The sequence below is a fragment of the Mauremys mutica genome, chromosome 2 (assembly GCF_020497125.1).
Source record: "Mauremys mutica isolate MM-2020 ecotype Southern chromosome 2, ASM2049712v1, whole genome shotgun sequence".
Lineage (NCBI taxonomy): Eukaryota > Metazoa > Chordata > Testudines > Geoemydidae > Mauremys > Mauremys mutica.
The window spans coordinates 79,071,695-79,088,743 of NC_059073.1; the positions used below are offsets into that span (position 1 = coordinate 79,071,695).

Below are 17,049 nucleotides of genomic sequence, written 5' to 3' on the forward strand. Positions count from 1 at the left end.
AAGGGCAACAAAAATGATTAGGGATATGGAATGGGTTCTGAATGAGGAGAGATTAATAAGACTGGGATTTTTCAGCTTGGAAAAGAGATGACTAAGGTGGGATATAATAGAGGTCTATAAAATTATGACTGGTGTGGAGAAAGTAAATAAGAAAGTGTTGTTTACTCTTCATAACACAAGAACTAGGGGTCACCAAATGAAATTAATAGGCAACAGGTTTAAAACAAACAAAAGGAAGTGTGTTTTTCACACAACACATAGTCAACCTGTAGAACTCCTTCCAGAGGATGTTGTGAAGGCCAAGACTATAACAGAGTTTAAAAAAGAACTAGATAAATTCATGGAGGATAGGTCCATCAATAGCTATTAACCAAGGTGGGCAGGGATGATGTCCTTAGCCTCTGTTTACCAGAAGCTGGGAATGGGTGACAGAGGATGAATCACTTGATGATTACCTGTTCTTTTCATTCCGCCTGGAGCATCTGGCGTTGGCCACTGCCAGAAAACAGGATACTCAGCTAGATAGACCTTTGATCTGACCCAGTATGGCTGTTCTTATAAAAACCATCTTTCTGTTCAATTTGCTTGTATGCTATATCCCCTTTCCCTTACCTGTCATCTGTCTTTTCTGTTGAGATTATAAATTCTTTAGTGCTGTGATTTGTCTTTTCTGTGTTTGTATAGCACCTAGTACAATGGGGCCCCATTGTCAGTTGGTCTTGTGTCATTGCCATGATACTAATAATAAATAAATATGACATTTCATTAGAATTAGTTCAGCTATCTCTGGGTTTTAAGCATGTTTGCTGATAGGTAAATATAGCTCTTGATATTCATTGCATACCATGCAAACGTTATCTTCTTTCAAACACAAGACACCACAGAATAAGACAATGAATTGATCTGTTTTCTAACAGTGTAGGAAGGGGCCCAGTTACAGATTACTGTACCAAGTCAAGGATGATGTGTTCTGAGTGGCCAGTCAGTGTTGTTGGTTTTTTTACACAACATTTCTTTTGCATTTCAACACAAACGTGTTCCTTCTGAACAACGTAAAACATCACTGAGAAAATCACAACTGTTTCTTCTTTAAACATTTATTGCCTGAGTTTTTAGCCAGGTTACAAAATGATAAACTACTGTAGCAAAAAGGCATGCCATTAGTTATAGGAAATAACCTCCTCCTAAAAACCTATGGTAATTCTATCAATGGAGGATATTTGAGGATGATTTCAGTGTATATTTATTCCTGTGGGTTACTGACTACAGCAGTAGTTGAATAAGAGAAGGGACTGAGGAGAGCAGCAATGGTGTAATGACGATGACCGGAATCATTAGCAGTAAAAACCACCTGGAAAAGAAAATACTTGTAAGCTTGAAGCACAATATATATGCTCTAAAACTACCTCAGTGTTAGATTTAGTATTAAGTCTTCCCTGGAGGAGTAGTTGGGTGATTTCTTTCAGTTATAGGTTTTATCTTTTATTAACTATGCAAACCTAATAAAGTAGATGCAAGATATTCTAACAGATTAATGCCTTGATAAATCTAAGTATCTCTATTCGAGGGTTCAGGGCCTAATCCAAAGCTCATTGAAGTCAGTGGAAACAGTCTCACTGACTTCATTGGGTTCTGGATTAGGACCTTACCCCTCTATCTTGTGTGGTGCTCTCAGAAGACGGTGGAAGCATACTCAGTACCTTGCAGGCACAGGCCTTAGTGACATAAAACAAGCTTGTGATGTAAAATGCAATCTGCAATGCATTGTAGATGTTCCCAGAATAGCTGAGTCAGTCTTTTAGGAAATGTGAAGAGAACGCAACGGCAAGCTGCAAATAAGGCTGTTTTTTCCTGTCCCTTATAATTTTATTCCTAGATGTTGTTTGCTGCAGTTTTCTCTGTCACATACTTTAGAAGTGAGCTGGGGACAAATGCACTTTGAACTTTACAAACAAATGACGTGCAGGCAAAAAATATTGGATAATATGTCTGACTTTCTGTGGCTACACATCAAATTGAAGAGATTTCAGTGATTTCCAGATTACTGAAACTGGAGTTGCTATTGAAACCAAGAAAATGCCTCTGGTGTAAATAGAGACCTTTTCCAATTTGTTATGTTGATGCCATTCATTATGGGGCCCCAAAGCCTTGCATCCACCCCAGCAAAGATTTCCATTTTGCATTTCCGTATTGCAGAACGTTTTACATCTTTAATGTTTTTGAATAATGCACCAGTTTGGGTCATATTGTCTATTGGGGTGAATGGGAACAGCTCCATTGACTTCAGTGGAGTTTTGCCCATTTACACTAGCAGAGAATTTGGCCCATTAACTTACAGTGGAACTCTTTGTATGTATTGCAGCTTTTGTCCAGATGATGATGTATGATATGGTGAAACACTGCAATGCATAAAGCTACTCTTTGTGCATTACAGAAATATGTACTTTTTTTTTGTTAAGCAGATGCTCTGCTCAATATATTAGACATAAGGCATATTCAGGAATACTCACATCAGCATATTCATGGAATGGAGAAAGGCCAAGTCCCTTCCAGTAAGAGCTGGTGTCAAACTCAATCCTGTATACCCCTTCTACAAATTGTTCATCTGTTGTGAGCTCATGGATCTCCCCAAATTCTGTGGTTTTCCTGTGATGATAAATATCCACGTCAACACATTATCTTGACAGTCAGGTGTCTAACGGCAGTAAACAGTGTAGAATGTTAAGTAGCACAGATGTGAAGCCATGTTCTTCGGACCTCAATGAATGGTTCTATTTATCTGAAATAATTCCCCATCTTCTGCACAGCGTATACTTCCCAGCATCACAGAGCCTATTCTTGCTACCAGCTCAGCCATCTACATCACAAATCAAGCCCAGGCTGCAGAAAACTTTATCACTGCTGCTGTTACAGCATGCATTATGGCTAAGGCCTATTTTAATCTGGTGTTTAACTCGCATTAAGTGTGCCCTGGAACTGAAAATTAGAGGCCTAGAAAAAGGATTGTCATGATGACAGGAGACATGCTGGTTGCCATGATAAAATTAGGGAAGGAGGAAGACTTTTTTTGAGGGAAAGATCTTTTGACTAATTGTTATAAGCATACGAGGCTAAACATTTTAAATGTGCCTCCTGAAGCATTTTTACATGACCCTGAAGGTATTTTCTTATGGTCGCATGATAATAAAATCTCTATTTGTTACTGAATTACAGTCTGTACAGGTTGAACTGAGGATCAGGGACCCATTATGTTAGCTGCTGTATAAATGAGTGATGAAGAGAATCCCTGGACCAAAGAGCTCACCAGCTAGGTTTATGATAAAATACATCAGGTGGCTAAAACAGAAAAGTGGAAAAGAATGGATAGTTGTGACGTGATCTAGCCAGTATAAGCAATTAGATCTTTTTGAACTAAAATGGTTGTTCAAATGGTAACATAGGTGGTTTCTAGCTCCTGCTCCTCTTCTCTGTTTTTACTGCCAAAATGTCTTTCTATTTTCTACAATTTTTTGGCTTTTCCTCTTGAAATATTTATGAATAAATAACTTCACAATCTTGTATAAATGTCTGATGTTTTTGAAGAAAGAATTGGCCTGAAGTCTGAAAAGCTACTAGGACTCACCAGTTTTATTGCCATCTGTGAGAATGGCTATCTAGGCAGATAACATAGAGTGAGAGGTGGAAGAGAGGGATAGACAATGAAGGAGCCTAATGATGATCAGAGAAGAAATCAGTTGTATTGTTTCCACTTTCTTCTTCTTTCCACACACACCCTTCATTTTACTTGTGTGTTTTTGCACCAAAATGAATTGCAATGATGCAAAACAGTCTCAATGACAGAGAATTTACTCTAATTACAAAGTAAAGGGATTATATACCTTGGGGGAAAGTCTAGTTCCTTTGAAGTTGATGTAAAAACTCCCTTGGGGGAGGGCACAATTTGGTCCACTGGGAATAAACTGAATCTAGAGTAAACTGACTCAAAAAAGGTTAATTTATTTCATTTATTAATTTTTTTTATAAATTGCACCTTGTTGGTTAAAATTCAGTGGGAAAAAAATTGAATTGGTTAATGCTTAATGGTATTTGCACTTGCAAAAGGAAGAGGATCAGATTCTGAAGAAGTTTGTTATAGGCAACTATGAGTTTTGAGCATGCAAATTATTTAATCACGTTAGCCTACATATTCTAGCCATGTTTCAGTTAAAGCTAACAATTGAGCATAAACCAAAATGTCTTATCAGAACAACCACTGGAAAGGTTCGGTCCAAATTGAATTTTGCAGTTAGACTGTATTGTTATAATATACAGAATCAATATGTCAGATGTGAACAACCCAGAACTTGAGAGAAGATGGAATCCAGATTTAGACTTTGCAATGTGACACCATTTCTAGTTTAGGCCTGATCTAGCAGAAACTGGATTTAGGACTAAAACATTGCAGGGGCATTGGATACAAAGATCATTGGCATAGTAGCAATAGAAAGAGGATATAATACAAGAGGCTAATGCAGCTAATCAGAGGGAAAGAGAAGACAAGGCAACAGTAGCTTTCTGAAGCATGTTATATGAGTTTGGATACTATGGTTCCAAGTGTGTGTTGCAGATACCAAAGAGTTAATGACACATGACAGTCATGAAATCAGAAGCAAAAATAATTTATTGCCAATAAATTGTCTATAATAGCCATAAAAATAGAAAATAGTGAACAAGCCAGCACTGACAAGCGATAAACTAGATGAAATCATTGGTATTTCAAACTTCAGTGCCTTTTGCTTATACTGGTTTGGTCTTACTTAAATCGTTAAAATTGTGATTGTTACAATCTTTGGGAAAAGCAGCTGAGCATAGTGTTTACTTACAAATAATGTAGTTTTCTGAGGGTGGGATTTTCAAAAGCTCTGAACTTCAACTTCAGAATTAGACCAATGCTGAGTTCTTTTGAAAATCCCACCTTGAGTATACATCTAGTAGCATTTATACCATTCTAGAGCTTCAGGGAATTTTGCATCAAGCAAGCTGCTACCAGTCCTATAGCCAAGTGTATGTTAGTAGTACCAGAAAAAAATCCTTAGGGGCTTGATGTTGTGCTCATAAAAGTCAATAGCAAAACTCCTAGTGGACTTCAGTGATGCAGAAGTTTACCCTAAATTAGGCCCTGTGACAGGAGAATTGTAAATATCTGTGAGTGTAGATTGTGTTTAGAATGAGACTCTCCATCCACTCTTGGCTCTCCATCTGATGAAGAAGCAAAAACATAGCATGTGGGCCTTCTTCAGCCATGTGATAGGAGAGACCACTTTCAAATTAAGGGCTGAATTGAAAAAAAAAAAAAAGTCTCTGTTGCACCAGTGAAAAACAGCAATTGTTTGTCTAGGGGTATGGCCACATGAGTTGCAATCACACCCCATGAGTCCAACATTTATAACACAAATATAATCAAAGAGGAAGCCTGGTTAAAACCTGGTTGTCCCCTGGTCTGGTTACAAGCATGGTTCCAATGTTCCTTGTAGTCTGGACCATAACCATATTTCATTACCAGACTAGAGCTAGACCAGTCTGTGCAACAAACCAGAACAATTTTGTGACCGGATTAGGAGGCTGCTAAGCTGTAACCATGTTCCCTGACATAGCAGCATTTATTATTATTAATCATTGTAGTGGTATAGTTCCTCAAGGCCTCAGTCAACAGATTGTAAACAAAACCTCTGAGAGTGTGAAACTGATTTATACTCTTAGTTCAACAGGTTCTGTGTAACAGAGAAAAACCTATTAATAGGTTTTGCATTTAGTTTGAATATCTCAAACGATATGTCCACCATTTTCATTGGGACATGTTATTCACTTGCATGCTTGACCATGCAGAAACACAAGGGCTGGATCTCCAGTTTGGTTACCTGATTAAGCATAACTGAATATTAAACCGTTTTTTGTCTTAATTGTACATTCACATTGAGTTTATGAAGATTAAGATTACTTCAGGGTACTTTGTAACTTCTTGTTCCCCGTGTTCCAGAAATCTCATGAATGAAGAACAGATGTGTCTGAATTTCTTTAGAAAAATGTTTTAATCATATGTATTGGGGATGGAAGGAAGGAGAGAGAAAAGAAGGTGTTTTCACGTTGCACATAAGGAATGCAGGGAGCTGTTTCAAGGGTGTTACTCTCTTTTATGGATGAAGGTTAAATAGTAGCTATTAGAGCTCAAAAACCTGTTCCAATTACATTATTTGGGACATTTTCATTATGAAGCTGTGTATGGTGACTGAAGTCTGTTTATTATCTACACTCTTGCTGTCTTGGGGTTTATGTAATTTACTCAGTGTAAAGTACCCTTGAAATCAATGTAATTTATCCTCTTCATGGAACATATGCTGTGTTGAAATTAAACTATGCCCTCAAATGTTTACAGGCATCCTATTAATTTGGATTGTATTCAACAGAATGAAATAGTGCTTTAGAGTAAAATTTGTGACAGAAACTAATTCAAATGCATATGCAGTAGCTTATGTTCAAAACTCAAACCCTAACCCACAAAAGAACTAATTTTGGCAAAGGGAATTGCTAAAATATATGATAGGGGCTGTATTTGCAAAAGTATGTCTAGGTCAAAGACAGTCAAGTGAAGAGTTAAACAGTTACCTGACTCCCAATCCCCTGAACAACTAGACCATACTCCCTCAGCACTCGGCTGGAATTAGCTTTCCTTGCATATTTTCCGTTAAACTCAGTTTGAAGTAAGCTTCTTAATAAAGTCATTTGTTGTATTCTAACTCTCCTCCTGCCTTTTAAATACTGTTAATCAAGATGCTTTTCTTAATACACTAACATGTAATATTAAGAGACAGAATTATTCATACTTATAGGGACATACCCAGAGAAGGGCACCTCCCCCTATATACACTCTAACTGCCATGGCCTTAGCATAATACACCAGTAAAAATAACACTTCCTAACAGATGTATCTATTGATTGTATCCAGATATTCAGAAGGTCTGTGAGGTAATAACATATTCCCAATTTTTTTCTGCCATCATGCATGGAGTCTTTTTTAAAACCTAGACTTGAATATTTGTAGGGTTTCTCTCTGATGGTCCAAAGTTCTGGTCATGAATACAGGAGGAAATCTTTTCAGGACATTATAACTAGAGCAGTTCAGAAAACAAAATTTTCATCCCAGGGGAAATTTTGACATTTCAAAGTTAATTTCTGTTCTTAATTGGAGTGTTGAAATGTAACGCCAAAATATTGAAAATTTTTGTGACTTGAAAAATTCCCAACATGTCAAAACAAACAAAAATTGATATTTTTGACTGAAACAATGTGACATGATCAATGACATTTTCATTTGGAAATGGTGATTCAAAATGACACTTTTTGGCTCAATTCTCCCTCCCAACTGGATAATTGAAAAATGTAGTCAATATTTTCTGGGGAACCTTTTGATTTTGACTCACTCATATTTTTGAGAGGAAATCATTAGAGTTTGGTCAACATTTTTCACACATTTCAACAGCAACATGCAGGGGCGGCTTTAGGAGGTCCACCGAAGCCGCGGGACCAGCGGACCCTCGGCAGGCAAGCTGCCAAAGGCAGCCTGCCTGCCACCCTCGCGGCGCCGGCAGAGCACCCCCCACAGCTTGCCGCCCCAAGCACACGTTTGGCGTGTTGGGGCCTGGAGCTGCCCCTGGCAACATGCATTTACATGGTAGAATCCTCTATAGGGGTGATGTAGAATGCTTTACACTGATTAAGATGATCAAAACTGGTCAAATAATCCAAAGAGTTTTTTTTAAACTTTAATTTAAAAAGCTGTAGTAAATTCAAAATGATCAATAAAATAAAATAAATTATCGTTATTAAAGATCTTTCTTAGAATATCTAAGTTTTAACTTTGGATAAATTAAATGATTGGCCATTTAGAGTCCTGCTGACATTAAAGGATGACCTGAGAGATACAGCATTAAAACTTTCACCCTGGAGAGGAAGACGACTTTTACAGCAGGTGCCTTAATATTAAGCCAAGAAATGTGTCTTAATATGGAATAATTAAATAGCCATTAGCCAGAGAGCACGAGAATGAGTGACTATACCTACTCGTTAGGGCACTCAGCATGTGGGAGAGCCAGATTCCAGTGACCTGGCTCCAATGACTATTGAATTAGTTATACACAGTGGAACAGCTTCAATAGGAGAGACTGAGAGAGCTCCATGCCAGAATATCCTGTAGCCCACTGGTTAGGGCAAGTTCAAATCCCTGCTCCCTATCACACAGAGTGGGGAACTGAACCCCACGTCCTCGGTGAGTGCTCTAGTCCCTGGCCCAAAAAATTAACGGTCTATCTTCTCATCCTCATTTTTTTTCTTTAAAAACCACTGACTTGGCTTAGGCACCTAATTCCAGGAGAGGGGTTCACAGCTGCGAATCCCAGGCAGAACCAGGGGCCTCCCTCTGACCTGAACTTAGGTGAGGCAGGACTTAGGCCATGCCACGTTTCTTGGCATTACCTGTTAGCTAGAGTAGACAGCTCACCTCAGGGTGCTGGCTTCTGTGAATCTCATCCTTAGCTGCCTAACTCTCCCCATGTATTGTATAGAGAGCCTGTGCACCTAAAGTTAGGAGCTGTAATGCTCGGCACTGAAATGCCTAAGTCCCTTTTGTGAATTTAGGCCCTAGTGGTTTTTGTGATAATTAATTCACCAGGAATCTCTTGGGGGTAGGTTTTAGAGTGGTGCAAACTGGAAACTCCCAGCAGCATGAGGGAAGGAGCTTGTGTAGGTTATGTTAGGTCTTGCAGAGCTCTGATGGTGTTCTGTAAGCAGAAAGATATAGATCTGCACACCTCTAAATCCTGCAGACCACAGTGACGTGGTAGTTGTCATAAACAAGTTCTCAATGCAAGATTTGCCAATGAGGTGATACTAATAGCAAAATTACGTATATTGAGTTGAAGGAGATGTAAAGATTGACTATGCTTCTGTTTCTCGACTGACAGCAGTTTTGGGCAAGCACATTTATTGGTGCATTCACTAAATCACAAGCAGAGGCAGCCGCACAGCTATGCATCCTTAACAGAAAGTAAAGGAGAAATGCATCTTTTGCTTGTGACTGCTGCTGTTTAACAAGATCCCTAGTCACCAATTTCCTTTTCATCTCACTGTAATGATAACTTAAATTGAACTGCCAGAGTTACATTTCGTTCATTTCTACTAAAGCAGAGGAACAAGGACAAAGGCATTAGTTTGATTTTAAGTTACTCAGCAGGCAAACAAGATGAAAGTTTGTCCCAGTGAAAGCTGGAGTAAATGGGACACTAATACAGAAAACATCCATTCCTGTGAGTCTCTCACTATCAGAGCTTTTATCAAAATAAATATGATGGAAAACCTATTAGTAGTTTTGTTGTTACTGTCTGCTAAAGTCCTGTATCCCTGGGACAACAATTAAAAAACCAACAATGAAACCCATTCTAAATCAATGCAATAGCAGTGCAGGGGCCATCCTGACAAGGTTGAGCAACACCAAGTTCCAAATTCTCCACTTCTTGGCATTGGTCAAATTATTATTTTACTTTCTGAATTATGCAAAATATTTGGAACTTGTTAGTCTTTAAGGTGCCACAAGTACTCCTGTTCTTTTTGCAGATACAGACTAACACGGCTGCTACTCTGAAATTTGGAACTTTGACACACTTGTTTTTAATTGGGTTTTAGAACAGGGGTGGCCAAACTATGACTCATGAGCCACATGTGGCTCTTTTACCATTGAAGTGTGGCTCATGGAACCCCACCCTCTGCCCACTCCCATTCTGCACCTACCAGACTGGGGGTGGTGGTGGTGCTCAGGACATCTGCCTTGCAGTGGGGTGGTGGGATAGTGGTTTCTGCCCAGCATGGAGGAGGGTCTTGGGGCTTCAGACTTGTGAAGTGCACCTGTCAGGGCTCAGGGCTTCAACAGGAGTGGGGCTGAAGCATCGAGCCCTGCCGGGCACCTCCTGGGAGGCTGAAGCCCTGGCTCCTGGCAGGTGCGCCCCAGCTCTTGAACGTCTGAAGATTGTTGTATGTGGCTCAGAGGCCCAGTAAATTTGGCAACCCCTGGTCTAGAACCACTATTAACCAGGTCTTGTGTCTCAGGTTAGGTCTTGTAAACCTTGTAAACATAGATCTGTTTAAAATAGAAAATAACCTAACAGTTCTGCAAGCCCAGTGGTTATAAAATGTCCCAAAATTTGTCAGCTGATCAAACAAGTAGCGTGTTTGAAAGTAGCACGTGTTAGCCACGTATCCAGGGAAGAATTAACACCATGCCATTCAGGTCAGGGAATAGAGGAAGGAATACAGTTTAGTGGACTTTCTACAAAAACACTAGACTATAATTCTTACTCCTACTCTCCCAGGCAAAATTTTCCAAATTTATGTGTCTAAAGTTAGTCTCCTAAATTCATATTTAGATGCCTAAAAAAGAGTGACTTGATTTTCAGTGGTACTAAACACCTGTAGTTTCCATTGACTTCAATGGAAGCTACTGGCTCATAAAAACTGCAGGATATATCCCCAAATGGCAATCAAGAACAATGTTACAGTCTAAACTGTTATATCCCACAGTTGAGGGAATATAGTATTTATCTTGTTCCTCTGCAGATTGCATATAAAAACATTATGTATGCTTTAAAAAACTACTCTCACATATTTTTAAAAGAATATAGTTTTCCTAATGATGGCAGAAAAGCATACTGTGGTTTTTACAGATCAATAGACTTAGCCCATCATCCTGCATAAGAAGCTTGGCAAAAATATTAAGTTTTATACAGGATTTCGCTCTTTAAATCCATTCTGAATGCTGCTTGTTCCTAGATTAGCTTTAGGAAATTTCTGCAGATCTGTTCAGCTATGTTGTATAGTATAAATGGGGCTTGTTTGTCAAATACCTAGAGACAAAGACAAACAAAGGTCTTAGTGCTGCAGACAGAAGTAAATAGTGTCTCAAAATCTTTAGCAAAAGATATTAAGGAAGATCTATTGGCTAGGGTGCTCATTTGGGAGAGCTGGCTTCTTGTGTGCACTTGGGCTAGTCACTTAATCTCTGTGTGTCTCAGTTCACTGTCTGTAAAATTGGAATAATAGTACTTCCCAACCTCACAGGGGTGTTTTGAGGATAAATACATTAAAGGTTGTGAGCTGCTCAGATACCACACTCATAGGTGCAATATAAGTGCCATAAATAGAAATACACAAACATACATTGTGGACCCTCTTCTGCTCTTGGTTACCCCAGTGTAATGTTGTCCAATAAGTTTCTCCTGACTTACACTTGTGTAAGTGAAAGCAGTAGGAAAGGGCATTTCTTGTGTGCATGTTTAGGGCTTTCTAACAAAGTTTAGAGTCTGGATTCCTCCTCTACAAATAAAGCTCTGGACCTACTGTATATCAAGATGGCTACCTTGAATTATATTGAAGGTCGGGTGCACAGGTTGTTGGTTTTTTAAACATAGGTACAACAGCACCTTTTGAAAACTTGGAGAAAAAATTAAAATATTCCCTCACTAAGGTAAAATGAACAACTTGAAGTAATTCTCCCTACTAGTATATATTCTCACCATGGGCCTCATCCCACTGAACTCAGTGGGCTTCGGATCAGGCCCCATATGCTTTTTAACAAAGTAAGAGGGACAAGCTACAAAATAAATTGATCTTCTAATCAGGATCCCCTTTATATCTCATTTTGTTCTTCAAGACATCTTGAAAGTTTCACAGCACAACATAACTTACCCAGTAGCAAAGTCCTGCCAGTTTCCATCTGCAGCCTTTTTAAACACTTTAACTGCTACATTGGCAGCTGGACTTCCTCTAACTGCATCCAGAACTTTCACCATAAGAGGGCACTTGGAATCAACAGACCCATGGGAAACCTTGAGAAAGTAGAAAAGCTTTTGTAGTGCAGCAAATTATATAGGGCATGTTCAACATGTCTATTAGAAATCTTCTTCCAAAGAGCGGATGAGCCACACTTGCTGTGTTTAATGACCACATGAGGGCACATTCCAAGCAAAGTGGTATTTTAAACACAATATAGTTCACAAACAGATGTTTCTTGTGCCAGAATAATCTTAGATTGGGTACATTGTACTACTTCAGGGAAAGCTTGCATAATAAATATGTAGATATAGTTTAAGGTAATAGCTCTGGAAAACAACATGCTAATTAAGGATGTATCTTTAAATGAGGTCAGAGAAAGGACAGGAAAATAATGAATGAGTATCTGTTCAGACCAATCACCACAGCCTCTGCTTTCGATAAACAGCATCATTGCCTTAGAACAGGGGTAGGCAACCTACGGCACGTATGCCAAAGGCGGCACGCGAGCTGATTTTCAGTGGCACTCACACTGCCTGGGTCCTGGCCACCGGTCGGTCCGAGGGGCTCTGCATTTTAATTTAATTTTAAATGAAGCATCTTAAGCATTTAAAAAACCTTATTTACTTTACATACAACAATAGTTTAGTTATATATTATAGACTTATAGAAAGAGACCTTCTAAAAACATTAAAATGTATTACTGGCACGTGAAACCTTAAATCAGAGTGAATAAATGAAGACTCGGCACACCACTTCTGAAAGGTTGCCGACCCCTGCCTTAGAAATATCCCTTAGGCTGGGAGGAAATTGGCTTCTCCAACTTTGCTACACTGTGTTTAATTCTTAGTAATGCTTCAGTAGCATCTCCCCTCTGAGGATCTTGCAATGTTTTATAAGGAGTAAACAATTAAGCCTCACGACACTCTTGTGAGGAAGGTAAAATTATCCCCATTTTACAGATATAGAAATTGAATCACAGAGAATCAAAGGGACTTGACTAACATCACTGTCAGAAGCAGGAATAGAGCCCAAATCTTCTAGATCCCAGCTCCTTACTTTAACCACAAGACCTCACTGAAGCAAATGAGTCCCAAGACCTTTGAAATAATAGATGGCTGAATCCCAAAATTGACTTTATTTTAAATATTACTGCACATTTTGAAGGAAATGCATGAGAAAAGTGGCAGTACCAGACCATTGTAGCATAGCAATGGCTGCAGGAATTGGTTTTAGGCTAGTAATGCGTACAGTATAAGTTAGTCTGTTAGTCTATAAGGTGCCACAGGATTCTTTGCTGCTTCTACAGAACCAGACTAACACGGCTACCCCTCTGATAGTATAAAATAGATGTGTGTGCCTGTATTCAGAGAGTTTATGCTATTTGCAATCACTTTAATTCCCCCTTCAGTGCCAAAATACTTACCAGTGGTGCAGCTTCAGAAAGAAATACCAGTCCAGCTAAGAAAACGAGAAGCACAGAATGAAAGGCCATTCTGTTTGCTGTTAGTGAGCCTCTGTGCCAGCAGCTAGAAGCTGATGGGATTTGGGATTTTATACCCAAGCCTACCACAAAACAGGCTGCTTATCTGATGCCCATATGACTTCAAACCTGCTGATTCTGATTATTTACTTAGTAAACAATCCAATCCTGCAGTCATTCCATACATGGAACTGCCACTGAAGTCAATGGGACTTTTGCATGTGGAAGGACTGCAGGATCATTGGAGCTAAGAGAATAAGTAACCCACACAAACATGAACCTTGCCTGGGGAGATTAGGCTGTTAGAATACCCTCTGTAAAATAATGCAAGTAATTTGTTTTTCTCTGGCTGTGTAACTGGTTATAGCAGGCCCTAGTTCCCTTGCTGACTTATTGGGAGAAATCCTCATATATTCAGTCTTATTCTTTGTCTACTCCCATGCAGATTTCCTTTTACGTGTAATGTTTTTGAGGACCAGCTGTCCAATCAGAGTGATATTGTCTTTCATGACACGGTATAGGTGGAATATGATAAAACGCTGCACAATACACAAAAAAATACTATGGTGAAATCCTGGTCCCATTGAAGGCAATGTCCAAGTTCCCTGGTTATTTAATGGCATATCTTTATGAACTTAACTCACACAAGAAATGGCAAATGACAGTGCTAATAACAAATGATTTTTGTTTTATCTGTGCACCTGTCACTATTTTCTTTTTGTCTTGGCTTGGCAGAGTGGTTTCTATCTTAACTGAAAATGTGAGTAGTATAGTTCTTGCCTCATTTTCAAAATCTAAAAACTAGGCATGAATTTCGAGGAGGAAGAATTTTTAGGACTTGATCCTGCATCATTAGGGTGTTGGGAGTTTTGCCATTGACTTGAATTAGATCATGATCAAGCCTTTAGAGAGAAGTTTTAAAGGATAAAGTGATACAACTGGTCTAAATTTCCACTCCCTTGTGTAGTCATTTACACATGTGCAAAGTTATTGTTGATTTAAAAAAAACATATTACAGAGACCTAGCAGGGTCCCTGGGTGCTAAATGCTGTACAGACATTGAAGCAGACACAATCCTGACCCATAAAAATTGCTATGGCAGCATTCTACACCAACTTTGCACGTATAAAAATGACCACACAAGGTGTAAGGCAGTTGAGAATAAGGCTCAGTTTCCTTGCATGCCAGTGGGAGTTAAGTCACATCTTGTAATAAAAATTCTGCTGTCAGATTGACATGGCAAATCTTTCCTTCACGTATGAGAATCCCTCTCCAGCAGTAGACTTTCTGCACATGGAAGGGAATCAGAGATCTGCCCTGTGTATCTTCAAGCAGCATTTTGCCATTATCTCTTAAGGCTCTCTATAGGAATGTTAATGGATAAAACAGAAAATGATCCCATTTTCAGCAAAATGTCACCATGGCCATAATATTGGCCACCTCTAGAAAGTATTTCTTTTAGCTTCACATGAGATTTCTCTGTGGTTGGACACTGAATTTAGAAGAAGCAGACTTTCTTGACTTCTTTGCGAGATTTCAGCTTCACAAGATTATCTATAGGAATAGCATATTTCAGCATCTAGTATTATGCACTTTATTTTCATTCAAAATAACATTGTCCTTTTGGCAGGGTGGTCAGTAGGGATGGGTACAGAAATATGGAAATATTCTGCCTCTCAGCCTAAATATCAAACCAATCTCTCCTTCTTCTCTTTCCTTTCGATTTTTTGAAGATGGTCTGAATTATATCTTCAGTTCTGTGAGTCCTAGGGCATCTCTGGAATCAGTAGAAAGGTAATGAACTCTGGGGCTCTTCTATCCCAAGGAACCTTGGAGCATATGAAATTTAAATAGAATGACCATATGCCACTGCAGGCATTGCCAGACAAGGGCTGTCCCTCCACTGAAAGTAAAAGGTATAGAAAGGATCAGGGAACAGAAAATAAGTGGCTAGGGGCCTGTTGGAATTGGAGCACTAGACAAAAGAGGTCTGTTTGGAGTCAGGAGACTTGATAGGAGTTAGATGAAGGTAGGGGGTTCTGGCTGGCTCAGCAAGAGACTAGGTTGGATACAGAAGAATGTGGTTATGGAAACATGTGAATAATCCTCAAATATGCCAACCCTTTAGGGCTTAGCTGGATGCCAAATTGTTTGAAGTTCACCAGCTGCTAGTTAAAATTAATACATATTTTTAATGAAAGCATGGTACCTATTTGGAAGCATTACAGTGTTCAGGTCAAGAACAAACATGTCCTGTTAATTCTCTTGTTTACGTCAAAGCTGTTTTCCAGACGCTATACTATACGCCTCTCTCTCTTTCTCTCTCTCACACACACACACACACCCCTCTTTCACTAGTAACCTCTTTGTTTTCTATTGTATTTACATCTATTTTGTATTTAATTAGGAAACCAAGTACTTTTACAGGAATAATTGATTGGAATGACCATTACAATTACTGTATTTGAACATTTGACTTTGGCCACCACAAAACTGTAACCTTCTGCTGGTATGATTGATCATCTATTATCTGAGGGAAAATAGACATTAGAATTTGTCATGTAGTAATCTGAATAGCTTTCCACAATGAGTTTCCCAAAGAGTTCATGAATCTGTAGGCTTTATACAAATTTTAATCATTTATCTATTCCGAAAGGCATGGATGGATTCTATTTTGCTACTATGGAATAATATCACAATGAACTGTATTTGGAAGATAACCTACGGTTTACTTCTCAGACTAGTATGCCTACACCTTTAAGGGAGGGTGGGGGAGATGGACAGTTTAGTTCCCTTGAAATCTAGAAGAATGAACATCAGCACTGGGTGTCAAGACCTCTTGTGTTCTAAATACAGCTTTGACACTGACTTGCTATGTAGTCTTTGGCAAATCAGTGAGAACTTGATCCAATGTCAAGTGAAGTCAATGAGAGTGTTTCCATTGACTTCGGTGAGTGTTGAATTGGCTTTTAATGTCTGTGCCACAGTTACCACATCTGTATAACTGGGGTGTAACAGGGTTGGACTCACCCCTGCGGCGCCTCCTACTGGTTGCTCTGGGGAATTAGCTCTATTCCAGCCCGGAGCGCCCTCTGCAGGCCGGTGATCCACCTGTTTGCTACTGGCCCGAGTCCCTCCCAGGACCCCAGTGCCTCTTTAACCTGTAACTGGGTTTCCCCCTCCCCAGGGAACCCCCACCTTCTATCCCCACCTTGCCTCAGTGTATGGCTACTGCCAGTCATTGTCTAGCCCCACACTCTGGGGCAGACTGCAGTCTCAGCCAACTCATCCCTGGCAAGGAGGGTTTGGACCTGCTGCTTTGTCCTACCCTTGGGCTGCCCTCTGCAACCCACAGTACCTTTGGCCTATAGCTAGGCTGCAGCCTGGGGCTTTCCAGGCTGGAGCTCCCCAGCTCCTCAGCCTTTCCCCAGCCCTGCTTCACTCAGGTACCTTCTCTCTAGTTTCCAGCAGCCAGGCCCATCTCCCTCTGAAGGCAGAGAGAGACTGCCTGGGCTCCTGGCTCATAGCCTTTTATAGGGGCCAGCTGTGGCCTGATTGGGGTGTGGCCCAGCTGCGGCTACTTCCCCAATCAGCCCAGCTTGAGAGCAGCAGCTCTCAAGCCCTGCCAAGCCGCTTTCAAACCCCTTAAAACCCCGGAGCAGGGATCCACCCTGCTACATGAGGAAATTACTTTCCTTCCTTTGAGGGGTATC

The 17,049-nt window shown here is 39.8% G+C and overlaps 1 protein-coding gene across 1 annotated transcript; it reads right to left on the minus strand.

Annotated features, from left to right (window-relative positions):
- Nucleotides 1–1,081: 1,081 nt before the first annotated feature.
- LOC123363857 (transthyretin) lies at nucleotides 1,082–13,418 on the minus strand. Its single transcript, XM_045005324.1, has 4 exons — nucleotides 13,280–13,418; nucleotides 11,770–11,909; nucleotides 2,511–2,646; nucleotides 1,082–1,351 (listed from the first exon to the last, which is right to left on the minus strand). The coding sequence occupies exons 1-4, from the start codon at nucleotides 13,346–13,348 to the stop codon at nucleotides 1,244–1,246; spliced, it is 453 nt and encodes a 150-aa protein (XP_044861259.1). The 5' UTR covers nucleotides 13,349–13,418; the 3' UTR covers nucleotides 1,082–1,243.
- Between the last annotated feature and the right edge of the window lie 3,631 nt (nucleotides 13,419–17,049).

Excerpts from the sequence above, each read along its gene's own strand:
- LOC123363857 (XM_045005324.1), bottom strand. The coding sequence starts at position 13,348 with ATGGCCTTTCATTCTGTGCTTCTCGTTTTCTTAGCTGGACTGGTATTT. Across the intron at positions 11,910-13,279 it reads TTTCTGAAGCTGCACCACTG|GTTTCCCATGGGTCTGTTGA; the intron begins GTAAGTATTTTG and ends TACTTTCTCAAG. Across the intron at positions 1,352-2,510 it reads CATTCCATGAATATGCTGAT|GTGGTTTTTACTGCTAATGA; the intron begins GTGAGTATTCCT and ends TTTCTTTTCCAG.